This window comes from Elephantulus edwardii, unplaced genomic scaffold (assembly GCF_000299155.1).
Source record: "Elephantulus edwardii isolate Elephantulus edwardi_28Jun2011 unplaced genomic scaffold, EleEdw1.0 scaffold00027, whole genome shotgun sequence".
Lineage (NCBI taxonomy): Eukaryota > Metazoa > Chordata > Mammalia > Macroscelidea > Macroscelididae > Elephantulus > Elephantulus edwardii.
In genome coordinates, this window is record NW_006399777.1 from 4428855 (window position 1) to 4451160 (window position 22306).

Here is a 22306-nt window from a genome sequence, read left to right on the forward strand (position 1 = left end):
GGGGGCGGCGGGGGCTGCTGCTGCTGCTGCTGCAAGGGAAGCAAGGGACAGTCAATGTCTGCTCCGCGCTGCCAGCCGGGCCACCCACGGGCAGCTCCGCCTGCAGGGACAGAGGCCCGCCCGCAGGGACAGAGGCCCACCTGCAGGCACAGAGGCTCACGCGCAAAGGGCAGGCCAGCCAAGTGGCCCAGAGCACCAGGACGAGAAAACGGGACAGAACGACAGCAAGGAGAACGGGTGAATACACAAGATTCCGAGGGCTCCAGCCACCTGCCCCCCTGGGTGCTCGGTCCAGCTCGCAGAAGCCAGGACCTGACTAATGCTCTGAGAATATGAGCCGTGGACTTCTCCACGGGACTCTGCCACAAGGACGCAGCCAGCAAAGCTCACAACTTTGTTTAATAATAATAATAATAATTATTATTATTCAACCAAAGACAGGGAATTCAGAATCTCAAAGCCCTCTTAGAAAGGTGGGGGGCAGAGAGCTGTAGGGTGAGAAGGCTGTTTTATCCCAGCTCCTCTGAAGGCCAAAACACACAGCAAGAATACAAAGCCGGGGAGCTCTGGTGGCCTAGTGTCAAGAAGCTGCACTACAATCTCAGAGGCTCATGGTTCAAATCCACCCAGATGCTCTGCGGGGGAAGGAGGGACAATCTCCTTCTGTACCAGTCAGATCTGATTTGATGGTACACACATAAATAATAAAATTTAAAAAAAAAAATTAAAAAAGAAGAATACAAAGCCACGTTTACATTCCAAAAAACAAAAAAACAGGTACACATTTATTTGCTCTTAGTCAGGACTTGGGTCTACTAGCCCAGGCCATTCATGAGAGTTTGGAGTTGGTCAATTTCCTAGCACATCATTCAATGGAATATACGCAAAATTTCTTGCCAAAACATACTGGACTGACAATGAAAGCGTTTTCCTTATTAAAAAAAAAAAAAGGTTCAACCCATTAGATAAGAGGGGACTGTTACAGCAAGCTCAGGTGTGGCAAGGATTTAATGTTTCGTGTATATGGACACTTTTTTTCCTCTACACACTATTCCACATAACCCAGGTGACTGACACAGGCATGAACTACACGTGCTGAATCCAAACTCTTTGCAGCAAAGGCAAAACACCCGGAGTAAGTGGCAAAATATTAGAACGCTTACACGGTGCCTACCCATCTTCTTTTATCCCCCTAAGAAGCAATTCTATTAAAAACAATTCACATTTTCAAACAAGTATTATTTTTTACTTAACATCTCTCTCTCTTCTTTTTTTGTTTTTGCTAAACCATAAATTTTTCAGGTTTTCATGCAGATTTTAGTGCTTGATATCCTAAGGGAGTCTCTTTTTTCAATGTGCTTTATCTCTAATACACAGTCAAGGACATTTCTCCCCCTGGTACCTCTTATTGTTTTTAGTCATATACATATATGCATTCCACCCCACCCCCCCAAAGCAATTTTAAGAAATAACGTAGGTGAGGCCAAAAAAGACAGTAAAATCTTAAGATTCTAGCATTTTTCTCTTCAAGAAGGAAGCAAAAACACATTCTCTTGGAATGCACAGGAAAAAGGTCTAGAGCTCTGGATGGGTTACGATACATTTCTTAAGTAACTAAGGCCATGGTGGCACCAAGGAACTACCAGATTGCACAGCTTCTCAAGTATCAATTCATCAGAGTTCCCTCTGGGGCTGACTGGGCCCAGGACAAGCTAAGCAGAGGGTGGGGTCTGCTGGCATGCTGGCCCCTGGCCTCAGCCGTGGTCAGCACGCCCTCTGGAAATCCTGGTCAAACGAGCAGAGCAGGTCGTGATGCCACCCCCGGTCTCCCTGAGGTGCTGGCTCACCTGAGGAGCAGCACCCAGCCATGGTGCAGGGGTCGGCAGGCCAGGTAAGAAACCACCTCTAGACTCTCCTTTCCCAAGGGTGGTGGGAGAGGGGCTCTAAAGGAAAGACAAACAGACGTGACTCACCCCTACCCCATCTCTCTTGTGAGGATCCAACAAGATGCAGGGCCACTCATGGGAGAGACTGCACGTGAGTTCCCCACCCCACTGCTCGACGGCTGGACGCCCAGGTGAATCGCCCAAAACTCTCCTCAGGCATAACCACTGCCCCCATGAGGTGCAGGAGGGTGGTCAGTGAAAAACGGATGTTTTCAATTCAGGTTTCTAAAAACGACAAATGTTAAACTCTCACAACATAAGAAACCCCACACTAAAAAAGACCGCAATCACGGAACAGCGTGTACAAAGGGTGCTGAGAGCAGGGAACTGAGTGAGAGGACATGAAGCTCAACTCTCAATGATGAAAAAGCGGCAGCTGACAGTCTCTCGCTAAAAGGCCTCTGCACAGACCAAAGGGAAGGAGAGAGAGACTCTCGTGTTCCTGCCAAGGTCAGTGTTTTGCTCACTCAAGGCTGCGCGGGGCTGGCCAGGGACACGGACCTGCATCTGCTCCGTGGGCACGTGGATGATGTGGGGCGGCCTGTCGCCATGGTGATGGACCGCATTGCTCTCCTGCTCATAGATGGCATCCCGCTCTGGCTGGGGAAGGCTGAGGAACCTCCGGATCATAGACAGGTTCTCCCAGAGGGTCCTGTTCTCGGGAGAAGGGTCCTCCTTCCAGCGCAACAGCTCACACAACCATCCCTAAGAGACAGGGCAAAGCAAAGCGGGTCAGTCCATGTGTACAGGGTGAAAGGGTGGAGTGATGGAATTCTCTATTAGGGGCTAGAAGGGAGAGATCCCATGAAGTTCATGTTCACATGCACAAAACCCTCTAATCTACTTACAGGTTCACTCTTTCATATACATGTATGTACAGATTTGTCTCTTTAAGGAGGGACATTATTTTTCAAACTCCAAGGGTAAGACAGTCTTTACCATGGACACTGGATTATATAGACTGAGAGGAAAAGTGACTTTGAGTGTGCTTTTGGTACTTTCTGATGAATGGCCATCTGAGAGGTATTTAAAAAAGAGTAAGACAGATTTTAGAAATAAGGGTTTTTTTCTCACTAGAAAGATTCTCTAAGAGTACTTTCCTGTTAGAAAGGAAAATGAACTAAATGTGTGCATGTGTGTACATGCATGTATATAGTAAAAAGACACAAAGGTTATGTGTAATTGTGTGAGTAAAAAAATGTCCAATGGAAGGCATTATGATGAAGAATGAGCATCAGAAGACTCTTCCAGAAATGAATGAAAACTAAACCAAGTAATCACCTAAATACCCTGAAGTCTTGTGTGTTTTGTTTTGTTGATTTTTTTGGTAGTTTTTTCCCCCCACAACAGTATGCGTGTATGTATGATTTGTCAGGCAAGAGTCTTAATAAATCAGAGGACATGCCCAATGTATGTGGCAGCTTGGGGCTCTCTGGCTCATCCCAAGGGCCAGGCTTTGGTCCTGGGATTATTTATCAACACTAGAGTGATGCAGTCGAGGACGTTTCCAAATGTCATCTCAAACCTTCTTCCTGGCTGCCATGATGGACACCAGGTTGAGAAAGAAGAGAGGACATTCTAGCCAGAACCCCTCCATCAGCCCCCGGTTCCATCCATCAGCTGCCAAGCTGCCTGGACTACCAGCTCTGTGGAAATCATCTTGGGGCCGACTCACCTGGAGATGCTCACAAGTTACTTCTCCTGCTCACTTGAGAGTGGTGAGTGGCTGGCTCTCCGCTAACCTCCCTTCCCCCGGTCTTTGAAGGGGATACTCTATCACTTAAATCTCCTTTCTAGACATGGCCTTCTCCACCTTCTTTCGCCTTCCCTCAGCCCACACCAAAACTTAACCGAAGATACGGTCTCATCAGAACCCTTCCCCTAAAACCCCTTCTGTCTTTGTCTTTGCTTCCAGGACCCTCACCAAATCAGACACTTGATTTCCCATTCAGGCTCTGCTTTTGGGGAACCCAATTTAGGACAAAAGGACCCCTTGGAAATTTCACGGGAATTATTTGGAAGGGAACAGCAAGGATGCTGGTTTTTTTTGTTTTTTTTTTAAGGATGCTGTTTTAATATCCAAATTTAGGACAAAAGGACCCCTTGGAAATTTCACGGGAATTATTTGGAAGGGAACAGCAAGGATGCTGTTTTCTTAATATCCAACTTTTAGGGTTAATGTCTTAATATAATAGTTTCTTAATCTTTAGGGTTAATCCAGAATCACACTTAACTTATTGAGGTCAAGTCAGAACGGACTTAATAGCTACCCTTCCATTGGGTGCCTGAAGGTGTAAGTTGTGTGAGAGATTTCCAAGAATGATGGGGTTTCCTGACCATTCTTTTAAAACTGGAGGGGGGTGGGGGAGGGATTCTCCTTTTGAATACAGTGAACAGCAGAGAAAGGCAAAGTTTGCTCCCCTGGAACAGCTTACTGGGGGTAGAGGTGGCGACATGAGCTTCCGAAGGGCTACCTACTCATCTGCCCAGGGTGGCTTCTGCTAAGCCTGGTCGGATCTCCTGTTTGCTATGGCGTTTCGATTCTCAACCAACCCCCTAAATAAATAAATACATGTACACAGGGCTAACTATGCACTCACCTGACGCCACTGGATGCATATTTTAAGCAAAGAGAAGAGGCAGCAACTTGACGGTTTACTTAGAATATTATTATTAAACATAACTACAAAGAAAATAGTATGATTATACTACTGAACAAGGGTATCCTTGAGCCGTGCAACCTTATGTTTATTTTCAGACTAATATGATAAAAGATTTCTAGAATATTGACTATAAAAACTGAATGCGAGGGAAGTAGTAGAGACTGGCTTGCAAAGGACGCCTGGAGATGCTGACTGAGTACTTCTTGGTAAGTGCTCTCCAAATTAAGCCACCAGAGGTACTTCATAGTCTCCTACGTCGAGATTTTATTTTAATATTTTATGTTTCGGTCATGTTGCAGTGTAGGTTTTAGATAGAAATCTTTCTACAGGCTTGAATATGAACTGTAAATAAAGGCCTTCCACCATACTATCTGACTTAATATCCGGAGTGATGGAATTCTCTATTAGGGGCTAGAAGGGAAAGATCCCATGAAGTTCATGTTCACATGCACAAAACCCTCTAATCTACGTACAGGCTTCACTCCCTTTCATACACATGTACGTACGGATTTGTCTCTTTAAGGGGGGACATTATTTTTTTTTTTTATCCGCCATTTTTCAGTGGTAGCCTGAACACAGTGATACGGTACAATCTGACTTACCTTCATGAGAAGTTAGCAGCTTTCACCCAGAACAGGACGGAACATCTTTTTTAACGTAAAACAACGACGCTTAGCTGCTCTTATACTATAACAGGAAATGCTAAAACATCGAGTATCTAAGAAATATCTTTTTTTGTAGAGATAAATGCTTGTGACTAAAAATTGCTGTAAGTTAAATTAGGAACGATTCATGGAAGAAATGCTTCTTAGAGAGTGCTGGAAAATTCCAACGCTTTTTTTTTCAAGTCCTTTAGAAACTTTTTAAAGTAATGGCGAGATCAGTTAGCACTGAGATGTATGTGAAAAAACATGTGGATCACAGATGTTCTTTGGAAGCGAAAATCATTAGTTCTTTTAAAACGGCTAATAATGATGGTTAATTCCTAAACAATCACACTCACGCTGGTTTCGCAAATATTTCAGAGAGTGAGCCCTGACTCATTCAACAAATATTTTGCTCATATTGGCACTTCTGTGCCTCTGTACTTATAAGACAGATCCTTATTTTTATTAATTGCCCATGACTAACATAACATTTCCAGTAGTTTGCTATTAACCTCTGCCCTTAAATAATACTTCTAATTCCTTATCTAAAAATAATGTGATGAATTATAAGTTGAAGCATGTCTCTGCTAGCCTTTCAAGACACACGATGATTTTTTAAGAGACTGAAATCAGATGCTGCTTAGAAAAATATTTAATGATGCAGCTGGGAACTGTTAGTTCTAGCACGGTATTCCAAAAAAACAAAAAGAGGGAGTGTGTGCTTTTCTTGATGTGCGTATCTCTTAAGAAAATAATAGAAAACAGACATTTTGACATGCTAGTTCTTTGTCGGCAGAGAAGTAAATTGGCTCATACCCAAGTTATAATGGCAAAAATAGGATTAATTTATTCTGGTGCTATTTAAATACCTTAGAATATTTTGACTATTTGAGAGTCTATCAATTGAGATTCTATTAATGATGATAGTAATCTGATCCATGTTTTGCATGAAGCAACTGAAGATGCCAAATGCTTTCTAAGTCTCAAAATACTTTTCCTAAGCCCTTCTCCATCAGCGTTACTGCTGAAGTGAAAGAAACTTGGGAAGATAACGAACATGTCAGAACATTTGTAGTCGACAAACAGATGAACTCCTCAAAGTGGTCTACCGGCTTTCAATGACAAAGACGTACATTTACTTGGGCGAAGCGAGGTACTAAGGAAGGAAACACACAGCATTCTGTTGAAAAATGTGAATCTAGTCCAGGTTTTTAGGAGAAGTCTTTGGGACGTGAACGATTATAAAGCCAACCTCCGCGAGTCAGGAACTGACATCAGCTGACAACTTTTCTAAGCAGTAGAAAGGACAGGGAGCTAACAGTCTTAAAATAATGAGACTGATCCGTTCTCAGGAAAACCAAAATGGTACAAGGAACAACCTAAACTTTAAACTGTAGTAAATTTGCCAAGCAACATTACACTGCATATAAAGAGGGCAAAATATAAACAGTAGCCACATGTAAATAAATCAGTACAACTTTCAGGATGCTACTACTTTTCAAACTGACAAAGTTTAATTTGACACCTTCTGTTCGAAACCTTTTGTTTCTATTCAAAATCACGCCTTGAGATGTTGCTATCAATCACAGCCTCGCTTATTACTTAAAAAAACTGGCAAGACCCTGAATAAGCTGAAAATGCCATGCAGATGAATTCCGAGATAATATGTTCAAACCTGTTATATACAACACAAATCCTGCAAAGTTATGTATTGTAAACCTACATTTATTGAGAACTAAAAGTCTTAATTCCATCTGCCACAAAGGAAATACTGTTACGTACTCTATAGTAACCAAGAACCATCTGCAAACGTCTTGCTACCGTAAGCAAGAAAACGGTGCAAAAATGCTAAAACCAAGACTGCAAGAAATAAATAACATTCTTTTGACTGGTTTTGGTGAGGGGTCTATTATAGAACTAGAAGATTTGGGGAGGGAGGGGAGGAGGAGAGAAATGCACAGTGACTGCCAAACTAGTACTGAAAAATAAATAAGGAGGAAAACAAACTCAATGGCAACACAATAGCTATTTATTATGGTCCACGAAACACATGACTGTATGCTCATTTTAAAGGAAAAATTAGCAGTTCTAAACTCAATATTCTAATGATGTGCTTTACTGACAGAATCTTGTTGTACCACATTTAAATAAAAATGCTGGCACCTTCCATCTCTCGGCTGCTAATTTCCAACCAAATTCAATCTCTGATTTCTACTGCACTCTTTTTAGAACAGTTAATTCATGTCAATTCACTTCTAACATTTTAACGGAGAAGGGGTGCACAATGATTCTAATTGAGTCGGGAAAGTAACCTCCTTTCAGGAATTAATTTATCGTACCCACAAAGCCTCATGCAGATAAAAAAAGTACGATTCTTACAAGGCCTGCTCTGTAACAAAGCTGGGAGCATATATAACACAACTGGTTTTGCTGGAGTGAGAAAAAGACTTTTGTATTCTGGAAGAAAAAGGCATTTAAAGCAATATACATATATGTATACATTATCATTATGTATATATGTTTTAAAACCAAGAGCTATTAAAAAAAAAAGAGAAAGAAAATGGCAATTCTTGCCGAAACTAAGAAGAAAAAATACATTAAAAAAAAAAAACAGAATGGCAATTTGAATTCTAAAAAGCAAAACATCTTATATTCTGCAGATTCCCCCCTCAATTTATGCCTTATTTGCAGGAGTATTTTATTCCAATCTCTAGGGCATATAGTATAATAATATATGATATTAAAAGAAATCAATCTAAATAGGGAGGTATTTGATGCAAACATTTTAGTGAAAGGCATGAATTACATTTTAGAAACTAGTAGGTACAAGGATTAAGTACCTAATCCATTAAATAGTACTTCGAACACAAAAAAAACCTCAGCATTGTAGACTAAACTACACCAGGCATTTTGAATGAGTACATTTTCAACAACAACTAGCTATAAAGCTAGCAATTTATCATTCAGCAAATAATTTTCTACTTTTAAAAGAATGTGTAAGTGTTACTTATGCTAATGAAGATAGTTTTTAATCTGCCCACAAACATGCTAATAGAGGGCAATTTTTTTTTTAAATTTACAAAGCTGTCGGCACTCAAGATAATTTCCTATCTGTGCTCTATAAACCTGGGGGAGAAAGGTTCTAATCGTCAGAGCTCCCCAAACCTTCTCCTTCAGCACAAAGGTTTAAAGATATCACAAAACATGCAAAGTAGCTGATGATGTCTTCAATGTACCCCTTGAGCATTCTAGAAAGCTTCCATTTTCAGACCTTTCATACTTTATTTACACTCTACCTCAAACACAGCATGAAAACATATACTTTATTTGGGGGTAGAACATGGACCCACAAAACCAAACAGAGGCCTGACCCTAATTCTCAATGTGAGATAGTCACACCCCAACTTTCATCCTTATCAGTAAGAATCCTAACACTTCGAACAGTGAGACACGAAACAGCAGTGAAACAATACTGAAAGCATTTTAAATTATTTACTAGGTTAAAAGGGTGAAATGATACTTTAAATACATCAAATTTCATCATCTAGGCCATTTTTTGGTGGCAAAGTGGTATCGATCTTCCCAAATGCTTAAAATTAACTATTTTCCAGAAGGTCATTATTTGATTAAAGGCATTAAAGTTGAGGGCAAGAAGTGATGCACTTTTTCTTCCTCCTCATTCAAATCACCATATAATTTAATAAAAACCATCCCATCATGTCCTGTAATAAAAACACTTGTCTTAGATATTGTTCTTCACCTAACATATTAACCTTTAAATGTTATGCAGTCCTTCAGAAGAAAACCTTTTGCTAAAGCAGATTATTCCATAGCATAAAGAGAGACCCACCATCAACATTAATAAAGATACACATTCTCCTCTATGGAATCAGTAGAATATGCATTAATCTTTCTCCCCAGTTTAATAACATCTACTTTGTATAAAGTAAAAGAGAAGCTCGGTAGACAGTGGAACTTGCCCTATTAAGTTAGCATTCAGCTAATTAAAGGAATGATGGAAAATAAATGGGAACAGACACTGCGAAATCCAGTTCTTACTTTATCACATCACATATACTATGTATTATTTACACATACATTTATCTATAGCCTAAATCTGTATGTGTGTGTACATATATATATATGTATAAATATATATATATATGTACACCCCCCCAACAATCCTAATGTATTTATTTTCAAGGTGTGATTTCTCATACTGCTGAAAAAGGAAAAAAAAAATTATGATCATCTTTTTAAACTGTGAATGTTTTTAAGCCAATAAATGGCTGGCTTTTAAAAACAAAAGAATAAAAACCTCTCTCCAGACCTTACAGCTTAAGGGCTCAGTATTTTATTTGGGGGGGAGGGGGGCGGAATCCATTAATTTCTCTATTTATGTAATAACAGCACATAAACAGGTGATCCAGAAATATCTTACTTGAATAAATTCCTGTTACTTTGTGATCAGGAGACTAACCTTCTCTAGTTGAGGTCTTGGAATGTCTTCTTAGCAACTAATCCCAATGAACTCATTGTAATAATGATGATGTCATTACCTGAGTTAAACTAGGAGACAGTCCGGTTTGTTGGCAAGATGGCACTAGGTTTTTAACATGGGATGTGGAAGTGAATGATTTTCATTAACTACCCTAAATATTTAAACGCCTTTCCAATGAAGCCAATGTATAAAACTGAGAAACCACAAGAAAAGCTTCCAAAAAATGTCGTGACTATAAAAGGGATCCTCAAAATCATTAGTAAATGAAGTTTAATTTTCAATTCTGCTTAGAATTTAATCATAATGAAAGTAAAAATGATTTCTTTTCTAGGATATTTTTTCAGCTCCTCCGTCCGGAACACTGATTGCAGAGCACACATAAACATAATGGTTTTGCTTTTGATACAGATTATCTGGTTCAAACAAGACTACTGAATGACAATCTGATCAGAGTAAATGAAAAGTCTCCATTTAAAAAGGCTTTCAAGTAATAAGATTAAGTTTTAAACAATATTTTTAAAATGAGGAAAAATTTAAGATCGAGGGAAAAAAATAAAGTATGAAATTCCAGACGGCTTGTTAAAGTAGCCAGGAAAATGATAATCTCTTCATTTGACAGATGTAGAGAATTTTAAAAGAAGGCCTGAATTTTAGTTTTAAAACACTAGACATCTGCAGACATTAGGAGATTTATAATGTAATTTTTTACATACATTTCAGAGCTGCTTCCAATACAGTTTCTTCAAAGTTGAAGCACAAGTCCCCCAGAAAGCTGGCAAGCATGCCTGAAGGTTACCTATAGTTTCTGAGACTGAATTTCTTACCTGTTCCTATTTGTGACTTTAAAGTCATTCCAGTGATGTTATCTGGCTCCTGTTTAACTGTATCTATCCTTTACCTTCAAAATTCTATGCTTCTATTTTCTCTCCTTTTTCAGTGGTCAGTATGAAGCAGAAAAGCCAATAATCTCAAAGTTCATGTTATCATATTCCCATCAATGTTAGCCTCTGCAGATATCATCAAGAACCATGTAGTCCTTCCAGACTTCCACCACTGATAGGAAAACCCTTTCTACTCTTTCCTGCCCAGCAAAACACAATTTCTCTGTTGAGCCATACAGAAGCACCTCTCTATACCAATATCGACTGATATATCAGCATTTACCTATCTGAATTTAAGCTTCATATTCTCCATCTATAAAATGTACACGATATGGTGCAACCACTAAGGAAGACAGTATGGCCCTTTCTCAAAAAGTTGCAAATAGAAATACCACCTGACCCAGCAATTCCACTACTGGGAATTTACCCTAAAGAAACCATAACTGCCACCCAAGCAGATATATGTACATCCATGTTTATTGCAGCTTTGTTCGAAATAGCAAAGAGCTGGAAACAACCCAAGTGCCCATTGACAAATGAATGGATAGAGAAGCTGTGGCATATTCACACAATGGAATACTATGCAGCACTGAAAAACAGGAAGTCATGAAATACTATGCAAAATGGATGGTCCTGGAGGACACTGTTCTGAGTGAAATTATCTGTCACAAAAGGACAAATATTGCAAAGCGCCACTGTAAAATGAGATTGACATGAGGGTTGAGGGAAGACAGAGAAGGAGGTGAGGAATGATGTATACGGCACTGAAACGGATGAGGGAGAGAACTGTTTAAAAAGAATGAAGGCTGCATAGTGGAGTGGACTTGGGGGGAGGGATTGCATAACAATGAAAAGAGTTCTTTTACTTCCCAAGGAGAAGAGTGAATTGGGGGGAGGGACGGGCAGGGAGAAAAGTGCAACAATTAATTGAGAAAAAAAGTTCAACAATGAACCCTAAGTCTTTGTAAACTTTCATTAAAATTAATTTTAAAAAAAGGAAAAAAATGTACATGATAATAGTCCTAGTTTCACAAGCTGTGGCTGGATCAAATGAAACAGAATAAGCTCAGCACTAGGTTCATGACACCTTCCAAAAGGTCTGATGGACATCACAGAAAACATTTGCCTTAGATGGCTCATAAAACACTTTGGCGTGTATTTTGTAGCGTTCAAAAATATAAGTGCAAGTCAGAACACAGCAAAGGTTAATGATGAGCATGCCAAGTGAAACGCAAAAGAAGACGCGTAAGAGATGTGCTACGTGGGTTAAACAAGTCATCACTGATGCCAAAGGTCAAAGGCTTGGCTTTGAAGAATAAGCAATACTCGAGGAAGACTGTCGGCGAGATGGGGTGATACAGTGACTGCGGCAATGGGTTCAAGTGTGTAGGGGATGATACGATGGCAAAGGACAGGACAAGGTTCAGACCTGCTGTGAGTCATAAGTGACACCATGGCACCTGACAACAAGGAATTAAGGAGAAGAAAGAGAACACGAGTGAGATGAATGGAGGGTGTGCTGGGCACGCAGCCCCCGTTCTTGTTCCCGAGGGGACACGCCTCCTATTCCTGTGGCAAACTTTCCCGAGTACATCGAATGACTCTCGTTATCACCCATATACTCTTTGTACTGTACTAAGATCTATTTATTGAGAAGGACTGGGTCTTAAGTGGAATCTCCACTCCACCACGTTCCAGCTGTCTGAACTTGACCTCACTACTTACATCTGCTAGCACTCCGTTTGCACCTTTATGAAAAGGGACTGAATTTACCAGCCAAGGGATAAGGTTGTGAGAAGCGATGTCATGCACGGAGAGACCCAGTGATTGACACCACAATGCATAATAAGCTATTATTAATGCGTTATTATCATTACAACTCATTTACTTCACTTTAAGACACACATCTTTCTAGACTCAACAACTTCACTTCAAAAAACATATCCTAAGGAAGTGATGATGAAAGATGTGTCCAACTCTTTAATTAACGACTGTCTGTGTTAGGAGTACTTAGCAAAAGTTGCATATAACCTAATATACCCAAAAGGAGTGACACAGTCATAACACAATAGGGTGCAGGGAGTTCTGATGGCTTAGTGGTAAGAAGTTGTGCCGCCATCCCAGAGATATGCGGTCTGACTCCAGCAGCTGCCCCACAGCACAAAATCTCCTTCCGCGGAGATTTACGGCCTCTACAACCTCACTGGAGGGTCAGCTGGCAGTCAGTGCTGACTCCACAGTCCCTAACATCAACAGTGTGGTGGCAGAAATGTTCCCCAAATGTGAGCAGCTCTCTGTTAAATGTGGGAAAAAAAAAGAAGGTGGTAAGGGCCAGAGATAGAATTTAATATATATACATATGTGAATATGTGTATAAAAAGGACAAACCCAGGTATTCAAAGTGTCCATTTTTCAGGTGACTAGGATCACAGGTAACCCACGTCTTCTCTGAGGGTGCTCTGGTGACATAGCCAGAAAGGATTAACACCGTGAACTTTAAGGTCCTGCTTCTCTGGTGGTTCAAATCCACCAGGGGCTTCATAGGAAAAAGACCTTCTTTATATTTGTTATGTGCTTTTTCTAGATTGGTCATGTATTGCTTTTGTGAGGATGATGGTAGTAGTAATAACAGTAATTATTATTATTATTAAAGCAAGTCGCTTTATTTTAAATCTCCTTTGTCTTGTCTGTTGCCTCCAGAATCAGAAGCCCTCTCAATCCCGTCCCCAAGAACGTCTCTTCACCTTGACGCTCCTTCCCCGTTCCCACCCCCTGGGGAAAGGCCTCCACATTTTGCCCACGAACGGAATGCGGTCCACTCTGCTCCTGCTGGCTGAGCTCAATTTATCATAAACAAATGTCAAGATGAATATCCCTGGGCAAACGGTTTGCTTTACTTCACTTGAGGGACCTGGAGACGCCCTAAGGCACACACTTCGACGACCGAGTGTACGAATGAGAGAAGATTCCCCATCACACACCGAAATGACAACATATTGAGAGGCCAGAGGGATTTTTCAAATGGCACAATCTGGACCATGCAGCTAGTGGCAAAAACGCTGGAGTTCTTCAGGATACCATGCTTTGTTACAAAGTCCAATCGTGAATATTCATAATGATGCAACCACATTGTAAAGAAAAAAAGATGTGACTGAACTCAGCTTACTAGGTATATGACTGGCAGAACACACTATTAAAGGTTTCTGTCAAAGGAAAACCAATATGTTTGATTAAAGATGAAACTTAGGGAGGAAAATCTTTCAGCCAAATGGTTATTATATTGTGAGGCTGCAGTTTTTTGTCATGTCACTTCCTAAAGCCACAAATCTACAGTATTTATTTACTATTTGATATTAAGGGAGCTCTGGTGGCCTCGTGATTAAGGAGTTGCACTGAAAACCTAAAAGCAGAGATTCTAATCCACCAGCAGCTCCATGGGAGAAAGATGGGTACTCTCTTCCTATGGCATTTGTTTTTGTTGCTGCTGTTATGTACCTGCGACGCATCGTGACCCCACGTACAACAGCTCTGAAGCCTGCCCTATCCTGATCCAATCTCACTGACTGCATTGTCACACACCTACTCCATTGTCCCAGTTCTCCATCTCTCTGTGTCTTCCTCTCCTGCACTATCCTATCCCTCCACCTTTCCAAGCATGATGTCCTTCTCCAAGGACTGGTCCCTCCTGGCCATGTGTCCAAAGTATGGGAGACAGAGCTTCAACTTCAGCTTGCTTAGTTCCACAATTAACACTGTGTGGCACCAAGAGTTAGGAAATCAAAGTATTAATTGCATTGGGGAAGTCTGCTGTCAGAGACCTCTGCAAAGTGCTGAAGAGCAATGATGTTGGTCTAGAGACTAAGGTGCACCTGATCCAGATCATAGTCTTCACAATTACTTGTTTTGCATCAGAGGACTGGATAATGACTAAGGATAACAGAAGAACCGATGCCTTTGAGTTGTGGTGCTGAAGAAGAGTGTTGAACATATCATGAACATACCATGAAATACCATGAACTGCCAAGAGAACAGACAGGTCTATCTTGGAGAGGGTGGTAACCAAGCTTCTCCTTGGAGGAAAGAATTTTGAAGCCCCATCTCTCCCATAGTATTTACAGCCTCTGAAAACTCACTGGAGGGGCAGCTATGACTCACTTGACTCCACGGCAATGAGTTGAAGTTGAGACTTGGAATTCAGTATTATGAAGATCATCAAAAAAGAAAAAAAATGTTGAATACCCATATATATCATGTTCAAATGAAGAAATAAAGGGGGGGTGGGGAATCCAAACCAACCCAGAAACCTGCAACCTACATAAATCAAATTTTTATTTAAGTTTTAAGGTGACAGTTTACCTTACATGGAGGTTTGCTTGCTTTATGCCAATTATTTACTACCAAGTTGTATTAAATAAATATTTCTGCCACTGCATTTTTAATTGCTAGAAAACTTTTCAATGCTGCAGAAATCCTAAAATGAGGTATACTCTACATTATGCATATTTAGGAGCTGAGAATTAAAAATTTAAATCTTCCCTCTATGATGTTCTGAGAGAGATGACAAAGAATTGTTAAAACCAGGGGAAAGCAATTCGGGATTGTAAAAGTTATGGGAATCATATCCTAAGAGGGACCACTGAGCTTGGCAGGGTCATTATGAGCTCCCAACTTGCTTATGATTTTGCTGATAAAGTAATACCCATTCTGTGGCCAAACCACATCGTTTTTATCCATTATGCAAACCTACTAATCAGAGCTTGGCTTAATTTGAGGGACTCGGATCTTGTGATTCACAAGTAGGCATTAAAAAAAGAAAGCATAAATATTCCCAGAATCACCATGTGGGCCTGGTGAAACGGGACTGCTGTCCTTGACAGTGGCTTGGTTATAATTTTACCAATAAAAGGTGACACGGGAGGCTGGAGGTCCCTGCATAAGCCATCTCTGTTACCCTCGAAGGCACTTAGGCTTCTTTCACCAGCTTCTGTGGTGTTGATTCCAACTTGCAGCAAGCGCACGTGTTTTGGGGGAGAAAAACACTCCACAACGTTTTCAAGAATGTGACCTTTTAGAGAGAGATTCAACACATCGTTCTTCCAAGATGGGGTGAGCCACCTTTCAGTAAAAAGCCTAGAGCTTAACTATTTGTGTCATGGGGAGATCTAAGAGGAGAAGGCAAAAAGAAGTGTAGTTTGACCCTAATCACCCTGTAAGCACAAGACCCCCATCCCTCCTTCCACTCTCCATTCTAATTTCCCAAGGCTTCCTTGAGGGCAAAACCATGAAAGGATTAACATCCAAATCATCTGGGTAGCTTCCAAATCATTTCATGGCCATGGGAGAAGGATGGACAATCTCCTCACACGCAATTAACTGCCTCTGACTCGATGGTAAACAACAAAATTGATTACAAAGTGTCATCTACAAAGGACCAAAGACTGGGACAGGGTAAGGGAAAATGTGGGGACCCATAGATTGGGGTACCAATTCTCCTAAGACACACTAAGGTTTAATAATCACTCTTTAGGCTGAGGTTAGTATTAAAGCCTCATGCACAAGCCAAGCACTGAAGAATTGCTCGTCTGGAAAGAAGACACATTCTCTCAGCGGCTCTGGCTTACGCTGATGGCCAGCACTAAGATACGCCTCATTCAGGCCACTGTCTTTTCAATCACTTGCTATGAATCTGAGAGTTGGACATGAATAAGGATAAAAGAAAAAGAACTGATGCTCTGGCGTTGGGATGCTGGAGACGAGTACGGAATATCCCACGGACTGCGGAAGAACAAAGAGATATGTCTTGGAGAAAATGTGGTCAGAATGTTCCTTAGAGACAAAAATGGAGAAGGTTTGTCTCTCATACTTTAGGCACTGTCAGGGGACACTATTCCTTGGAAAGGGACATCACCGACACAGAGACTGAGGCAATGGGCTCAAATGTGTCAAAGATTGTGAAGGTGACACAGGAGAGGACAGGGTTCTGATCTGTTGTGCACAGGCTTGTTAAGAATCATACTGAACTCAAGGGTACCTAACAACAACAAGGTCTGGGGAACAGACTGGATGTGACATTTTTGTTTCAACTATTACCGTAATTATTGTTAATCCCTGACTATGGGCTTTGGAAGGAAGAAAACTAGAAAAACTAGCTACTAGTAGTAATTGGAGCTCTGACATCTTAGTGGTGAGGACCTGGGCTGTCAAACCTAAGGCACGGGGCTTGAATCTACCAGTTCTTCGATGGCAGAAAGATGGGCAATCCACTTCCACAAAATTTACAGTCTCTGAAAACCCACTAGAAGGTCAGCTATGAATTGATTCCGACTCAACAGCACATTACAAAAACAAATTACTAAAAGGTAATAAAAGAACAACCAAATGTCTGCCAAATACACTTAGGTAATGAATCAAAAGTAATATTTCCATGCACATTTTATTCACTGCTCTCCTAATCTTTTGTACCAAGGACTTTTCCTGAAGTCTGATGAAGCTCATGTTTACTTTTCAGAATGGTTTCTAAAAGCCTAAAATAAAATATATAGGATCACACTGAAATCCTGTGGTGCTGAAGTATATATATCCAACATTTTTACTTAGTAACATTTGTGTTTCCTTATTAATGTATGAAATAGAAGATGACACAACAGATCTGAAGACTACAATCATGTCACAGTAAATATGATATTCTAAGCTATCTGGAACAATGTGATATGGAAACATCTGTGATTTTTATTGATGGCAAAGTCACAGGTACTGTTAATATCACTCCGATTTGCTGCTTACATAGATAATTGAATAAAATGTCAAATTTCAAGAGGTTAATGAAAATACAGATGGATTTTTCTTCCAATTTAAGTTCACACACTCCTTGGGGGACAATGCCCACAGGTCCCCCAGAACGAGATGTCTCTACAAGAGAGTATATATGTACATATGTGTGGATAATGTGACTAAATATGCATGCAATATAATGGTAATTTTCCTATTAATGGACACATGAAGTAAATTTTCTTTTGTTGTCACTAAAGGACGATGTCTCTTAGAGATAAAGCTGGAGGAATAGTGTTACTTCTCCTTCAATGGGTCTCAGAATTGTGTCTGGAGGAGTCTCAGGTTTCGCCAAGAAGTATTCTGATAGAGAGAGGGGTGTGTGTGTGTGTGTGTGTGCACGCGTGCGTGTGTGTATATGTGTGTGTAAGGTGAAGGGGTTGATGGGATGGGCCCTAGCCCTACTCAAACATCAAGCCAATCAAAATAAAGGCACATACTCATCTGATTTACATATTTCAGTTAGAGATGAGAGTTAAGTTATCAACAATAACCCTATAGCTTGAAATAGATTAACCATATATATCTCATGATATTTTCCTGATTCTGTTTCAAAATCAAGACGGGTTTAAAATGCCTGAATAAAGTATCCATATTCCATTCTGCTGTACAGATGGGCAGCTATGGAGCAGAGTCCACTCGACAGTACTTAATATACTTACGAGTACAGATAACTAACATTCTAAGCAGATGTGATGTTAGCCTAAAATTTGGGAGGGTTTAGCCATTACAGTACACTCTGTTCTCCAGTTACCTTAACTACAGACACATGGTCTTGCAAATCATCAACAACTGTTAAGACTAAGATAAGAGAAAGAGTTCTTCCCACATTGAGTAGCAAGACTTGTGACAGCAAGACTTGAGGAAGACTGGAGCAAGACACTGTTGAGAGCAAGGCCTTGGTTGCAAGACCCTAGTAATGGTGTGGAGAGACTGTGGCACTACTGTGGAAAAATGGTAGCAAGAGGTGACTTGAGGCTTCTTGCATTTGTGCTGGGCACAGTTAAAGATTTTGCTGTTCTTGCCAGGTGCTCAAAGAAGAAGTTGACTTATAACTGTTCTGATGGGCAGTTGGATGATAACTTGCTAGATGACAGAGGAAACCAGAGGCTTCCTGCATTTCTGTTGCTGAACTGAAACTGAAGCCTGGACTAATGGAGGAACTGTGCCTTGGGACACAAAACCTGGACTAAAACCTAGATTTTCATTGGGTGATATTCCTTGCCTCTCCTACTCTTCAATTTACTTCCCTAATGAACCCCATTCTCAGTACCAAGAACAACCCATACCAACTCTGAGCAACAGATCTGAACCATCCTATCCTGTGTCAAGAAAATTTAGTACTGATCTCAGTACCCACTGCTGCCTGGCTTCTGGCTCGTGGTGACCTTCCACTGGCTTTTAAAGGCTCTCGATCTTTATGGATGGAGACTGCTCACTCCTTTTGGTAGACTAACATGTAGCACATTTTGCTACCTGTGTCCTGTGGAGACATTTGATCTGTCTTCAAATGCTACCATGTGTTCCACTTGCATATGAAGCCAATCTCACTCTCAAACCAAACTGTGCTGTTCACACACTCTATGCTAAATTGTCTCTGCTCGTCTCTGTTTAATAAAAGTGAGATTTTTCACTTATCTACTATTAGCCACACACGGAAAAGTTATCAACCTTGAACTTACCTCAAACTCTTGTGTGTGCTGTCAACTCATAACCAGCCCATAGCTGACCCTCCAGCCGGTTTTCAGAGGCAGTAAATTGCATATGAGGAGACTGCCCTTCCTCTCTTACAGAGCAGCTGGTGGATTCAAACTGTGTGGCTTTGAGATTGCAGCACAGCTTCTTACCTTTAGGCCACCAGAGTCCTCTTCACTCAAACTTTGTAACACATAATACTCTAGATTTCATATAATCACTACTACACACTAAATGACACTCATAAATAATCTTTCTTCCAAATGAAGTCCTTCTATTATTCAAAACCTTACCTCTTTAGTGACCCATTCCCAGACTAACACATCTACCATCAGTACTTTGCAACAAAAAAAGCATCCTTCCCACAATGTGCACCCGTCTTAGTCACAGACCCACATAACACTGCGACTACAAGGACATCGGATTGAATCTGACCCACCTAAATTCATATCCCTCAAAGCCTCAGAGGTCAGTGGCCCAATGGGGGCTACTCAGGTTGGCCAGAGAATTGGACCATCCCTCCATGTGATTCTAAATGGCATTCACGTACAAGTTGTTTCTATAAATCATCAGTGAGTCCACAAATGAGCCACTAATACCCTGTCTTCTGAGGATAATCAGAAACCATGTCTCTTGATTGCGTGCAGCTCAGAACGAAAAATGTGAGCTACAAGGTAAGTGGTATTGATGTCCTAAATGATGATGGAACAATGGAGAGAGTGGTTACAGAGAAAAGAATGAGCAATAAAAGGAAATGATTCTTCTTATGTTTTCATGAGGGTCCAACCATGCTGGAGCGGATGAATGGCTGACCTTTCTGAGGATGATGACCTTTGTCAGAACTGAAGCAGGATTAAAGTCTACTGACTACATTTCTCAGAGAATACTCTTCTGTAGTCTCTTTATAAACACACACACAGAGTCCTCTGACTTACAGAAAATGGTCATTTCTTTCTTAGAATCAAATCCACCAGCGGGAGAAAGACAGGCAATCTCCTCCCATCTGATTTACTGCCTCTGAAAATTCGCTGGTGGGTCTGCTCCACGTCAGTTCTGACTCAACAGTACACAACAATGAAAACTATACTCTCCACTTGAACTAAAAAAAAATTACCAAATTTTATGCAAAACCACGGCATTTCGACACTACAACCCTTTTTTAGCTTTTGATCTTATTCCCTTTTGTATCAACAGGTGTGCAGGGCACAAAGAAATCCTAGAACACAAAAAACAGCAGTTTTCAACTTTAACAGACGATTCTTTAGATTATTAGTGAAACTTTTTTTTCCCCACAAAGGAGTAATTCAAGGTTCCTTTAAGTGGTTGCAAAACGTGATTCCATTTCCATGCCCATTTGCCCTTCCTACTTCTTTAAGCTGCCTTGCAAAAACTTTACACTTAAGTAATTATGCCAAGAGCAGTAGTAATGAAGTCACAGAAGTATTGTTTTTACTTCTATTTGTTTCATTGCTAAAGCTTATCCTTAACACAACTCAACTTCGGACACAGAGCCCATCTTGGGGTCATGAAATAAAAGTGACTGTGGTCAAGTGTGCTCTCATCTTCCTGAGTCGGCAGAGGGCTCCACCACTACGCTGAGGAGGACATGAATCCATGTCTGGACTGAGCAGAAAACAGTGCTGTGATGGTTACCGCTACAGAACCAAACCTTCAACACCAACAAGGAGAGAGGAGACTAAGACTGTGGTCAAAGCTGTGCAAAGAAATTAACCTAGTTATCTCTAAAGCGAGTTGTGCTGCTGACACAAAGGCATGGCACCTCTGGTGGTTCAAGTCCTCCAACAGCCCTGACGGAGTTGGGCAGTTCCCTCCTGGGCAATTTATACCTTCTGCAAAGCCGTTGAAGGCTCGGCCCTGAAGGCTACAAGGTGGTTCCAACTCAAAAGCTGTGAGTTACGTGGCCCCTCTGGTTGCTGAGGTGGAAAAGAAGTTCCAGTTGTTCCTCTAAGGTAACATTTAGGTCAGAAGACAGGGTGGATAAGTAAAAAAAGTAAGCATTTCTCCTCTTCGAAGCAGGAAGTAATCATGATGCAAATACAAAACAGAGAATAAAGCTCTCAGTTAAGAGGTAAGAAAAGTCCCAGGTAAAAGACTGGAATTGAAAGGTTTTTTTTTCTTTTTTAAGAAGGGAAGAAAATGAGTGAAGTTAAGGGAATAGAAGGGGAAAGGGGCACAGTTTTTATGGGGAAATGGTGTCTCCCACGATTTAATCAATGAGTTAACCACAGAATCTAAGGAAATTTCTATAGTGCTTCATAACTAAATCCTAGGAAACCTCTATAGTGCTTCATAACTAAAGTAGTAAAACAAAAATAAAGAAAGAGGGTGCATTTTATTTGGCATTAAAAGATATTTAACTAGGCTCTGTGCGTGCTTTAATGTTCTCTAAAGTGGATTGCAGTGAACTTTCTGTAGAGGTAGAATTCTAAATCACCGCCAATCCCATCATCACTTTTCATTTCCTTTTCCACCAGCGTATCTGCCATCTTATGGCTCCAAGAGTTTAGTGTTTCCATGGCTGCCTTCTTTAGAGGGTGGATAACACTGCAGCCTCATGCGGTTCCCTGCCATGGCCACCAGTCCACCAACATTCTTAACAATGAGCAAAAATATGCAAAAACTTCACAGGTTTTCAAGTATCCCTCTCAAAGTGATTTTGCAAATCCATATACATTTCTACGTAAACAAGTCAATGTCCTGACTGGGCCATTCTGGTCTCTTAATTGCCTAAGGTCTGACCAGAAAGCTGAAAGGAACACCTTTTTCTTCTTTTCTTTTAATATAAAGCAGAAAGTGATCCTTTTAAAAACTGCATATGCCTAATCTTAGACATTCTTAACCCAAAATGGGTTCAAACAAAAGAAGCAGCACAGAAAAAAAAAATCATGAAATGGCACAGGTATTAGTTCTACTTCTTCACTCAAGAAACATTTTTGCAATAAAAAATGGAAAGCCCAAGGCAGAACACAGTCATTTTCTCATTTGAGTTTGGGGGACAGTCAGAGGACTAGAGTTGGATGGCTGTGAGAAAATAATCCAGAACAGAACTCAGCAACTCGTCCATTTCCCCAGGTATCTAACTTTTTTGGACTAGATTTTAACTTAAGCACATTTTAAAATACAC

The 22306-nt window shown here is 40.7% G+C and overlaps 1 protein-coding gene across 1 annotated transcript in view; it reads right to left on the bottom strand.

The window, feature by feature from the left end:
- Positions 1-1754: 1754 nt before the first annotated feature.
- The window catches only part of SATB1 (SATB homeobox 1), an 82360-nt gene continuing 61808 nt past the window's right edge, over positions 1755-22306 (bottom strand). Inside the window, exons 9-10 of the mRNA XM_006883405.1 lie at positions 2448-2651; positions 1755-1943 (exon numbers count right to left, since the gene is read on the bottom strand). Of these exons, the coding sequence (XP_006883467.1) occupies positions 1755-1943; positions 2448-2651 (393 nt within the window). The remainder of the gene's footprint in view (positions 1944-2447; positions 2652-22306) is intronic.